General features: G+C 37.4%; 2 protein-coding genes across 3 annotated transcripts in view; both read left to right on the top strand.

Annotated features, from left to right (window-relative positions):
• The window catches only part of UBE2V2 (ubiquitin conjugating enzyme E2 V2), a 29,673-nt gene extending 27,000 nt beyond the window's left edge, over window positions 1-2,673 (top strand). For both annotated transcript variants that reach the window (XM_030490491.1, XM_030490500.1), the window contains exon 4: window positions 579-2,673. In XM_030490491.1, the coding sequence (XP_030346351.1) occupies window positions 579-725 (147 nt within the window). In that variant the 3' untranslated portion in view covers window positions 726-2,673. The remainder of the gene's footprint in view (window positions 1-578) is intronic.
• Window positions 2,674-11,286: 8,613 nt separating this feature from the next.
• The window catches only part of LOC115609724 (chloride channel protein D-like), a 77,669-nt gene continuing 75,953 nt past the window's right edge, over window positions 11,287-13,002 (top strand). Inside the window, exons 1-2 of the mRNA XM_030490327.1 lie at window positions 11,287-11,534; window positions 12,436-12,565. Of these exons, the coding sequence (XP_030346187.1) occupies window positions 11,287-11,534; window positions 12,436-12,565 (378 nt within the window). The remainder of the gene's footprint in view (window positions 11,535-12,435; window positions 12,566-13,002) is intronic.

Below are 13,002 nucleotides of genomic sequence, written 5' to 3'. Positions count from 1 at the left end.
ATTTCAAGCCATTTCTTAGTGTATGTAGTGACTCTTAATGTATCAGAAGCATCATGTAATATTGATGTGAAATAAATCACTAATGATACTTGTAGCAAGGGAAAAACAAGGGAAGTTTTCCTTTAGAAAGGTATTCTATGGACTCTTGTGTGACAGGTTCTTTTAAAGAACTGAGGAAAACCCAAGTGTATATATTGGCATAATGAAGGTGATTATTTTTTTCTTTTTTGGGGGATAATTTGAAACAGATTAATATATTTTACAAGATAACGGCTCCAGTTTTGCAGTGAACAGTTGGCTGATCTCCTCCTCTCCCCCCACCCCTTTCCTTCTCACTAATATTAGTATCAGCGCAGATGGAAGGGTCCACCTGCATGGATTTTATTGCAGAATCTGTATCTGTGCGTAAGTATATGATTGTTTTCCTTAAAATATATTATGAACACAGGGACTTTATGCCACAGAGAAACTGTCAGGGAATGCTTAGACCCTTTCTTAGAACAACTAGGTGAATAGCAGTTATTTATGTAGAGATGTTTCATTTCATCATAACTTACAACTCTCTCTTCTTTTTCCAGGTGGATGCACGGAGCATACCAGTGTTAGCAAAATGGCAAAATTCTTATAGCATTAAAGTTGTACTTCAAGAGCTAAGACGTCTAATGATGTCCAAAGAAAATATGAAGCTTCCACAACCTCCAGAGGGACAAACTTACAACAATTAATTTTAGCTGATTCTCAAACTTCTGTCTTAAAACAACAACCTTCTACTCATGTTAATGTCTTGATTAAATCTCACAATGCAAACACCCACACATTAAAAGAATTTCAGCTGGTATACATGACCTGGACATTTGTAAGAATATATATAATATATGTATGCCCAATATGTTTTCAGGCACTATGGGAGAAAAAGGCAGCACAATTATTTTTTTCTCTTACTGAGGCACTGCATTTAAGCATAAGCCTGAAATAGCCTAAAATTGGAATTCAGGTTTTACAAGATGAAAGCATGACAGAAAGTGTCAGGATGCTGTGGAATAATATATGTTTCTGAAAATAATCTCTTGAGAAGGCAAAATATAAATGGCATGCTTTATCCATCTTGCTTAGTAAAAGAGCTGCAGTTAAATTTGTTTTAAAGTAGCAGGTACAGTGAATACCGTTGCTCATCTTGTTTAATTTTGCAAGGGTGTGGGTGCCGACTACTAGTAGTGTCACAAAGTATGTTCAGGATTGTTTTGATACCTGTATTTATAAAATGGGGGGGATTAATTTCTGTTAAGCAGCTCCTGTGTGTTACATGTATCGGACATGGCAAATATTTGTTTACAGTCTTTGTTCTAATAAACCATGCATTTAAGTTTTAGTGAAACAAAGGAAATGTATGGATATGTGATTGAGATTAAAGTTAGTCTTAAAATGTAAATAAAATGTGGAAAGTGTCTGAGGCTGTGCCATTTCTATAATAGTGATGTAATATATGTACAGTAACTTGCAGAAGTAGTGAAAAGCCAAACATAATATTGCTGCTGGTTTTACATGCACCTTTTATTCTTACCACTTTTGTATGCTTAGTTTACTTGAGAGGTCAAGGTATTCTATTTGTTGCAGGGGAATAACTTCTGTCATCTATAGTATCACTTCTTTAGACAAGTTCGCACTCTGTCTGTGTGTATATATATATATATACACACTTCAAAAAAACCCCAACAACCCCAAAATAAAACCAGGAAACCCTTGCTTACCCATCTCCCCTCCAGATTCTTTTGAGAAATGAGCATAACTTTCATTTTGCGTACTTGACCTCTGAGCAGTTTTCAGACCCCATTGCTGAAGTCTGTCTTACTTCCCAGCCCTTTGTCTTGCTTTTGCAGTTACTGCCTTGATTCTTGCTTTCTTGCATCTTTTCCTCTTTTATGTTTCTTGTTCCCTTTTTTTTCCCCTTGTCTGTTCCACTTTTGCCTTTTCTGAAATATGTAAAAAAGAAACTTCAGGAAGCTTTAATAAAAATTAGACCTGTGGTACAGATCATCATATGTCCATCTGCATTCTATGTATCATATGCCATGACGCTACTGTCTTTGTGGCTAGAATGCTTTCTGTCTCTCCTGCAGTAGTTGGTCTGTTTTTCTCAATGTATTCTGTCTGGTGCAAACACTGATTTTACTTCTCTTACTGATTTCTCATAAGAAAGTAGTTAATGCTATCCTTTTGGAAATTATACCTTTTCCCCTCTCTCTTTCCCCCATGGAAAATGCAAGCATTTGTTCGTTTTGGTGAGAACATGTAACATGGGGAGCGAGTCAAATATTTGCATTCAAAATTTTATTTAGTGGGTCTTTTGGAAAAGTGAATATAATCAAAAGCCATCAACAGCCAGGTAACTTTCATTGATATGCCTTTGCCTATGTCTGATGTAAAGAACGAACCTTTGAAAGCAATAAACTAGGTGTTCTTTTTTTTTAATGGAAAGGTTTAATTAGTATTTGTCAGTTTATGGTTTTTAGACAAATTTGACGCTTCCAGAATTGGTGGATTTGTAGCTGCCAGCTACCTCGTGTCTGTATTTATATAACATATCATTTGTGACGGTTTGGCTGAAGTGCATTGCAGCATTTTCTTACTTGATTTAATTTGAATGATGCCATTAAATCTTTTTTCTTACACTAACACTGCTAATCTATATTTAATCAATTAAAATAATGGAACTGTACAGTTCTGAGATGTGAATTTTTGGGAACATTTCAGCATAAACTGTTGAGAGAATGAGAAATAACTCATAGACTATTACATGGTTGGTAACGTAATTTAAGAGACTGACTTACAGAGCATGAAAAAGGGCTGGTTGTTCACTTGGTTGTATGTGGTGGAAGTTGATCCCACAATAGTTATTCCTCCTTGTTCATTCTTTCACCATTTGTATCTTGTGAAAATCTGCATATCCAGCTATAAGCAGATACCTTTTGCAGAAGGGGGGAAAAAAGGTGGTGGAGGGACCTGACCTGATGTTTGGCACCGGGGTATGTAATAAAAAGGATGACTGTAAAAAATATTCCTGCAGTGATTTTAAATATGTTGCTCTCACATTTTGCTCACACTGGAACAAGCCTAAGTAGAATTAATTACGAAATTTAAAATGTCTTTGACTACTGCATGAAGTTGAGAGCCTCCTCTGAACTGTCTTGTTACCTGAAGAAGATTTTGAAGCACTGCTGCTTACTCTCCTGCAGAAAGGTTATGTTGTTTTACAGGTGTCCATGTCTGATCAGTATTTACTTAGTAATTTGTTTTCTCATGTTCTTGTGGTTTCTCTTAGGTAACCTACTTTAATGCCAGAATTTTAATTTTCCTCTTTGAAGTGTTTATGTTATGTTCTTTTTGCAAGATTTGGACTTGCTATTGTTAGCAAATGGGGGTTTTTTCTTCTCAAAACTGTATTTGTACATCTTGCAAAGTAGAGCACCATTTTAAGCTGGTTGTGTGAGGGGCAAAGTGCAAAAGTTCTAAATTTAATGGCTTTTTTTTAAATTGCATTTGAAAATTTGTATCATGTTGGTGGTCATCAACTGGGATTTTAACTAACTGTGCTCTGAAGCATTGCCAAAGTTCTTGTGTTTTGGTGGTTTGAATGAGAGATAAGTTTACTGTGGTTCAATGAAAAAAACCCCCAAAGATGGTATGATTCATGCTTAGTAAACCTTAAGATAGAACGAGCAAGCCTGTGGAAATACCCATGTTACCAATAATGTGCCTTACTCACTGATAATAAAGTCCATAAAATGTTGCAAGGTGTGCACCTACCAACTGCCTTGATGGCGCTCATCTCCTGAAAGCAAATTGAGAATACTTGACACACAGCAAGACAGTCAGGAATCAATCCCTCAACTATTACAAAATAAATGCATAATGCACATTCCTCCTAAATGTTTGTTATTGTATAGGGGATACTGAATGAAAATTTTAGTGACAGTTGAGCAACACTAATAATAATAGTAATAAACTGTGTAATTTAGATAAGTATTTGTGTTTTACGTGCTTGTGTATGTGGCGAGTTTGTAGAAATACGTTTCCTATTCAGTAGCTTTCAGGACAATAATTCTGGGCCCAGAAACGCTACGTTTCTCTTACACTCCCTTTTGATGCAGAAGGCTTCCCTATTACACCTGGTAATAGTCATATGAGAAAGGCAGGATGTCTGACTTCTACTGTTTTTTGTTCTCACCTCTAGTTTTTGAAAACAGCCACATTGCCCCTGGTGTGGCAGGTCTTAGCTGCTAGATGAGGAGGAATAAGCTGGTATTAAGCAAGTCTCAATATGTATTACTGTAGCAAAAAAAGGTGACTTAAAACTACTGGTGGTCTTTTATGAAATTCCAGATAGAAGTGAAGCAGTGGGACAGAATACATTTCTTGTCATTTTTTTCTAAGTGGTGTGTTCAGAACTCTTTTGTGATGCCTAGGAAGATTTCTGAGGTGGGAAGGTATTGGAAGAGCATGTTGAATGCTTGTTTTCTTTAATAATAATAAAGTAATAATAAAATTTTAAAATCTTCATGCATCTGTGTGAACTCTGCGTAATGAAACAACTGTGGGAGAGGGGTTTCTTCTTTTACCTGTTCTGATGATTATGTTATTCCCTAAAATAGTGTGTTACACATTTTTCTGTGCAGACCCAACTGATCATGGGCTAAAATAATATGAAGGATATATTTATTGCCTGTAATGCTGGAAGTATAAAAATAACTTACTTATGCTGCTTAAAAAAAAAAAAAAAACAAAAAACAAAAAACAAAAACAAACCAAAAAAACCCAAAAGAACACATTTCACTAGCTAATATCAAATTCCATAGGAATGAATACTCCATGCAATGGTTAAAATATCAGCTTTTTACATTACCTTAGTTTTAATGTGGTTTGTAGCTTTTTAAATGGATGTGTATCTTGAGCTGAATTCATAAAGCTGTAAATGAATGTACAGTGAATTCCATTCTATAAAATACATGTCTCTACTAGCTCTCAAGTAGCATTCTCATATTCAAAGCATTCCATGAAGTTTTTCAGTCCTTACCATTTTAAAATAGCAATAAATATAAATGGCCTTTTATTATTTATACTAGTGCCAAACTACATAAATGGTAACTTAATGGATGATGTTGAGATAATGCACAAATAACCAGTGCTTGGGATCTCTTGATATAATGCATGTTTTCTATACTCATTTATGACTTTCCACCATTTCTTAATGGAGGCATCCCAGCCTTCTGCTTTTAATATATGCAATATGGATAAAATGTAGACATGAGTTTATAATGTGTAAACTATGCAGTTTGGGTTTAAAAAACCCCAACAAACTGTATATTAACTCAGAAAAAGTGAAGGAATGGCTATGCAGACATAAACAAGGAAGGTTTTCATCAGCTGCTTTGTGCTCATTCCTGTTCCGCTCCCTGGTAATTATTGTAGATGTATAGATATGCTGATTTTAACACATCAGCTTTTTTCATTTTTAGTTGTTATTATATTGCTGTTACAATTTTAAGCATGCAGGAATGAGAAGGGGGGGGGAAGGGTTTGTTTTCCCTCTGCAATTTCTACTGATGAAAAATTATCAAGAAGAAACCTGGTAGAGGTAAACATCTGTTACTGACTTGACTTGAGAATAGATCCTGAAAAATTGGCCATTTTTTTTCCAATTGTCACAGGAATAAAAGCTGTTACAATTAAGATGAGAGCAGCTCAAACAGTAGAGTTGTGAAGTTATCATAAAGATGTGGGGGAAAGTGTTTCTAGCAGATCTTTGCAGTGTCATAGAAGTTGGGTTCATATGAGAGAGAGGGTTGAGCCTTGCAGAATGACTTTTGGAGATGAACTAGTGCTTGGAGCTCCTTAAATTTCACCTGACAGGACTTAACCTAGTTATATAAATCTCTCATTTTTTGGAGAAAATATTCCTGCATTCATTAAACATTACCATGAAGTACAGCAGGTTGAGATGACTCCATTTCTTTTAGGTTTTGCTATGCAAAACTTGCCACCATGAGGAGCTTTGTAAACCAAAAGCATGGAAGTATGGGATGCTGGCAGGTGGCTCTTTAGTTCCCAGGTTAATCTAAGTGATGGTGATTTGAAGTTTAAATATGTGTACATTGTTAATAAAGTCAACGCTATTAATGAAGAAAAACCTATGCTAAATGCTTTTTGATGCTATCCAGCGAATTGCCAGCAACCCTGACCCCTGCCTTTTCTGGCCGACAGTTTCTTTCACTATTTGTTGTTTGCTGGACTGCAGTTTCAAGAAAGAGCATGATTTCTCATCTCTGGGTGCTGAACTTTGAACAGTGGGACCATCTGCTTCTGAGACATCTCTAAAATAACTCCTTACCACAACATCACAGTTTCAGGATCTGTGGAGATAGTCACAGTCATCTTGGTTTGTGTTTTCTGAAAAGCCATTTCCTGTCGTATGTACGTATTTTTTTCTGTATGATGATTCACAGATTACATTTATGATCTCATATGGTACTACTAACCTCTAATGATATATGAGATTTGTTACAGCCTTATCAGAAAATGTTTCAAACATTTATGTCCTTGCAGTCACCATCAAATGTACAAGGCACTGCATTTATAGCAAAATTTTGCTGCTCAGTTAGTACTATACTTCCACTCCTTACATGCTGTAACTTTGAAATACTGAAATAATGTGAAATGAAAATATATATGAAGTTAGCAATTTTTATATTGCTATTCAATCGTTATGATAATTATTTTCTTCCTTGAGCTGTTACTCGGTTTGCATATGAAACACTCATTATTTAAAATCATTTGAGTGTCACCTCAATTAGTATAATGCTTGTGATCTTCAGAATGGGATGCTGTCTTTGGAAGCTCTACATTCTGCTGCCCTGCTCAGTTAAAAAATATCCTGAATTGCTCATGTTCCTTAGAGTAGTAACTGTTATTTCTGGCATTTCAAATACTCTTCGCTTTTACCTTCAGATTTGTTTGGAATTGTCGTGTTATTCCGGGTAACAACTTTATCTCTCAATCTCTAATGCTTTACTCTATTTTCGTGATTGTATGATTCTATACTGTCTGTGTGATAATTAGCATTAAAACAGAAGCCAACAAAAATGGGACGCTATTTTTGTTGCACAAATCTCATATGCTGTATTAACAAGTCTGTAGTTGAAGACAAGGGGGCAGTGGAGAGGGAAGGAATTAATGTAATTTAAGTATATGCAGCTGCTGATAGTATTAAAAAAATAGGTTGTTCTCTGTCTATGTAAAATGGGGTGCCAAATAAGTATTTGCTTGGGTTTCAAATGCCTGCTATTACGCAGCTGAAACTACACTATATAACCACCTAGATATACAGGCGACAGTTAATTTGTGCCCAGGTAGGAGTGGTTTAGCAGGACCATAGCAAGAATTAGAGTTGTGTTGTAGGTGCTTCTATGTGTAATAGCTAGAATCTGGTTTATGTCTGTACTATTCAAATAGAAGTGGCAAAATGTTTTGGTATTAAATTCATGCTGTATCACTAATGCTGTTTGGTGAGTGGTTCTTATTTGCTGTGGCTTGTAATTTAGCAATACTTGTTCTGTATTTTCACAGTATTAGTAGGGATTATTCCACCCAGGCCTTCTAAAGGTTAAAGGACACATGCATGTGCATGCATGCACATACTTTCACACTTAAACATTTAGGCAAACAAAATTGTGTTGCTCACTCTCCCTGGTTATTTGGGAGAGGAATTAGATGGTGTAGCTCAAAACTTTGTGTTGGAATGGCCAACTAGTGACAATCCTGGTAGGTGCATTTCTTCTGTTTATCACACTTCATCTGTAATCTAGATCACCAAGTAGTGGTCCAGTCCTTTGCTGATCTTTTTAATTTCCAGTTACTAACTGGAGGCAGCCTAGCTCAGCTTGCTTATGCTTACCAGGGAGGAGAGCACTGTCGTGGTGTCTCCTGACCCTTCTTACTCTGCCCTCGCCCTTGTGCAAGGAGTCCCGTAATTTGAATGGAAGCTGCTTGGAAATGGATCAAGGAGCTCTGTGGCTCCCAAACAGGGTCTTGGCAGCTTGAAAGCACGCTTTCCCCCACATTGGTATTTTGTAACTCTCCCCCAACTGAGTAAAATGCAATTTATCTGTTGAATCCTAAAGCATTTACTCAAAGCAGTGTGTAGCTTCTAGCTTTCTCTGCTGATGAACACTGAATATAGACTCCTCTTTTCTCTTCTTGCCTCCAAAGCAGCAGTTCTCAATTAGGCTGTGATCCCTCCAAGGTAAGAACAGTTATAAGTAAGTAAGAAAGCCTTGCAGAAGCAGGTGTCAAAGTCAGAAAGAAGTGGAAAACCTGGGAACAGGGTATTCTTTGCTCATTGCCTCTGGTTGCCTTTATCCCTGGCCAAATTGAGTTATGGAAGCTCTTGGATAAACAGAGATATCCTTGTATGAGGTTTGGAGATGAAAACTTGCTGCAAAAAGCAGGACAATCCTTACACAGGCTTTACAGTACTGATAATTCATCCTCCAAAATGCTTCCTGGATTAAAAACAAAAACTCGTGTCCAGCACTGGGAGGTGTGTGCGTGGGAACATATTTAACAATGACAGCCAAAATGCATAGGTTTGGGTCAAATTCTGATATGGTAATTAAGCAGTATATATTTCTAGCAGAGGAATTTCTGGTACGGAATGCTTTTACAACCCTAATCTGCATGTGCCACCTTCATCTAAGTATGCTAAAAATAACTTTTTCTGTTAAAGAAGGAAAGTGTCTTTAGGTTTCATTGTGAAATAATGAACGCTCTTTGTATGTACGTATTTTGTAAGGCCTTGTCTGTCCTCTGTAAACTTGTCCAACTCCTGCATCTCTGGGAAGCAGCTGTGCCCTCCTGCAATCTTAAATATCTTTCTGCTTTTTGTCTTCAAGCTGTTGGAACCTGGCCATTTATGCACTGCTGCTTAGAGGTTCATCAGGTTCTTAGAGGTACTTCAGATAAGCAAGCACACTGATGGGTTTAAGTTAACTATAGTGGAATCTGTAGAATAAAAATAATTTGGGGCCAGAGATTGAAAACCCACTCTTACTCGTTTTGTTATTTTAAATTTGAATGCACAAGTGGGTGCCTGTGAGAATTTGCAGTACAGCTGAGCTGCTGCCGCAGAGATTGTTCTGGATTCATGTCTGATGGAAGAAGAGTTGCCAGCTTTGCTCTTAGGTCAACTAAGGACAGCAAAGGCAAAGCTCAGGTATGCTCTTATGGATGGTAACGGTATTCCTGTTTGAGGAAAAACAGACGTCCTGTTTGCACAACAAAGCATCATGACATGGAATGAGGTATATCTGTGTTGTCTATGAGCAGTGTTACTTAGCCTCACCCCTTTCCCCTAGAAAGGTAGCTTCAGTTTCTTCCTTTTTTTTTTTTTTTTTAACATTTTTGTATTGTTCAATGGATTTTGTTTTTCTCTTTGTGCTGCAACCTCCATACTACCCAGATCTATTCACCTATACCACTTTGATCTAACACAAGTAGAAAATGGCATCATACAAATTCCCATGTTCCAGAAATATAGAAATGGGCCAAATGGAGCCCTTGCAGTAACCAGACTGAGCACCCTTGCACAAAGCAGCAGCAGGTTCCCAGCCATGAGCTCTACTCAGGTGCCTGCTTTTCTTGTCTGGCCTCTGCTCTTCTTTGCTCATTTGAACTTGGAATAGGACTAGTTAAACCCAACTTTTGTACAAGCACAAATGAGTAGTCTAATCTCGAAACATTTTCACGCTTCAACCCAAAGTTAAGGTCTGAGCTACTGTGTTTGATAAAGCACTTACTGCTTTTTAGACGAGTCAAAATCAGAGTCAGAACCTGGTCAGTCCTCAATTCACCTTTGACTGGAGTGATTTAATTGAGCACATGTGTTTGCAGTGAGCTAACTTCTCTATGGATATATTGGTGGCAAAGATAAATTTATTTCCCTACATCTGTAAGGAAAGTAACATTAAATTTTCTAATGCATTTACTGTTGCTTGTAGCCATCCGCACAGTTTCTAGCAACAATTATTTTCTAAAGTTTTTTATTTCTATTTCTTTTCTTCAATTCTTTTTCTTTTTTCTTTTTTTTTTTTTTTTTTTTTTTTTTTTATTCAGAGAGTTTCCAGGTCTGGAATTTGCATAGAACTTTTGAAATCTCTAGAATGAAGTGCCAGATTGAGCTGCTAAAAAGACGTAGTCATGGTATAAGAAATTGGACTTAGGCTGTTGCTATATCCTGATCTGAAGATGGCCCCCCGCCCCAGGCAGCATTGCCTTGACAATATGTTTAATTACTGTGTAAGTAGCAGTCCACAAGGAAGCTTTCAGCAGTGCAAAACCATAGGTCCAAAAGGCTTGGTTTCAGATAACTTGCATGTGGCTTGTGTAAAGATCTTGTTTTCTCTCTTGCCATTTAGTACTTGCTGACAACCAGGAACTACTTACGTTTCCTCATTATTTGAGATGAGACCTTTCCAAATTGGTCCACATGCTGGTAAGTGAAGAGCAGCGAAATCTTTCTCTGATTTGTCTTTGATAACAAAAACCATGCCTTGGAGGTGGCAAACACAGCATGTAACCAATTTCTCTTTACAGTAAATATTTGACATGCATCAAGTCTTTTTCTGCTTTGATTGAACTGCCAACTTGCAAACTACCTTGGGTAAAGTATCCAAGCTGTAGTGAGGTTAGTAGTCTAGCAAATGTTTTTTATCTAAGGATATTTGACATGTAAATTCTGTTAGAGAATAAGCTTTTTTAGGGTGCCTATATAATGTTGAGAATTCAAGGCTTAACTGAATGTCACTGCAACCTAGATTTTGCTTTATTTAATTAAATTGCATGATTAGATTAGTGGATCAAGGTCTTCAGACAGCCCAAAGCACAGCAAGTGATGATTTCTTTAAAACAGATAAAGCCCCTATGGCTTAAACATCCCTGTCCTCTGAACAGTCAGCAGGGAGCTGGTGCGGTAATCTTGCTACAGTGGTCAGTCTGTTCTTGGAGTGACTTCTTAACCAGACAGTTCCAGCTAAGACAAGTTTTTGTTGCTTCGACTGTCCTGGGTCCATGCAGCCGCCACAAACCAAGGCCAAACACAAACCAGCCAATCTCTGTGCCACAGCTGCTCCATCTTCGAGTGGTTTTTTTATTCTTCTCTCTCATAGCCTCAAGGAGACTGATCTTGGGCTCAGGTTGTTCTTGTTGGCACCCCAAAGATTCTTGGGAGCCACTGTAATGTCATCACTTTTTTCCCATAGGACACACATGGGAAATGCTGAAGAGGAGATGTTAATGGCAGAAGACCATGGGCCTGATTTGGTTAATTCTCAGGATCTTAGGAGGCAATGCAGCATCAACAGAAGCAGTTCAGCAGTTCACTGTGAGGAGCAGGAGAGAGAACATCTGATAGCCCATGAGAGTCTGGATTATTTGCCTTCACACAGTAAAGTTTATAAGAAGTGGCTACAAGAGAAAACATACAGGTAAACTTACCTTAAATGCTGTTAAATTGCTTTTAAGCTGTAGGTAATTTGGACAATCCAGTGAGATGCCTGCTATCAGAAGGGAGTAAGAAAATGTTATTGTTTCTGTACTTAGGAAAATACTTTAGTAGAATATAGAAGGGGGGCGAGTGGCAAGCAACTTTGATTATAAGCATTTTTTGGAAGTGCTTATGCCTTTGCTCTTGACAAATTATTGAATATGCAAAAAGAAATTTATTAACTACTCAACGTATGCAACTTAAAAGGAAGAGACTTTGGGGGAATGTTCTCTTACTGAGACTTCTCTTGAAATTCACTGCCTCTTAGTATAATCTGCAGGAAATGTTGTGTTTAAATCTCAGTAGGGGGGCTCTAGTCCTAGATGATACTAGAAATAAGTCAGTAATTATTGTTGGTGCACAATTATTATAAGTTTAAGAAAGACAGAAACTAGAAGTGAAGGCTTACACATTTGTATGATAGGTGCTCAGTGCATTAGTTGCAGTAGAAGAAAACAAGAATTACTTAGAAATGCGTTCTGAGTGCTCTACTGAATGCTTAATAACTGAGTCACACAATTGAATTTTGAGATGGTATCAAACAATCCAGCATCTGAAAGTAGATTGCTCTGCTACTTATATATTAAAAAAAAAAATCCAAAAACAAAACCCAAAAATTCAGCCATGTTCCTTATCCAGATGGAAATGGCTTTACACCTGAAGGTAGAGTTTTGTTGAGTGCACGCTTTTAAAGAGATGTTGGCAAAACCAGCCTCTTGCTCATGCAGTCACAGTTAATTATCCAAGTTTTCTAAAAATGGAGCTTGCATGTTTGTGAGAGGAAGCATGGCAAATAGTGCTGTGCTATCGGCTGAGAGGTAACTGTGTTTTCCTATTCCTAGAAAAGAGTGGGACCGATGGCTGCTGATGGGCCTAATCGGAACAGCAGTTGGGATGCTGGGGTTTTTGGTTCATCAGATAATTGACTCTCTCATCAAATTGAAATGGGACCTGGTGGAAAAATACCTGCAGGTGAGCAAGAGAAAGTCAGAGATACCTCTTCCGTGTTTGTTTATTAGAAAATCCACATTGTGAAGTTTGAATTGACTAGAGGTGCTACCTGTCTAAGTGGGGGTGGAAATCAGATATCCTGCAGTGCTTTGTGTAGGCATGCTTAGGTGTCCTTTGCTACAACTTAGTTTATAGTATAGTGTAATGTCTGATGGTGTTCATGTCATGAGATTGATGAAGGCAGTCTTTAAAATATTGTGGTATTCCTCTTTTTCCTTGTACATAAAGGGCATGTGCTGCTTTAGGTATTGTTGATGTCCAAGGGAAGCAATTAAATTTCTTTTAAGGTACTTAGGGGATGTGGACCTGATATTAGATATGTTAGTTCTTTCTATTTCTGGGGCAGCTATCTTTTGCTAATGCTGTAGTAGTTTATTGTGGAATTATTAATTTGTCCT

Source organism: Strigops habroptila, chromosome 1 (genome assembly GCF_004027225.2).
Source record: "Strigops habroptila isolate Jane chromosome 1, bStrHab1.2.pri, whole genome shotgun sequence".
NCBI classification, from domain to species: Eukaryota; Metazoa; Chordata; class Aves; order Psittaciformes; family Psittacidae; genus Strigops; species Strigops habroptila.
This window is presented reverse-complemented; position numbering and strand designations above follow the sequence as displayed.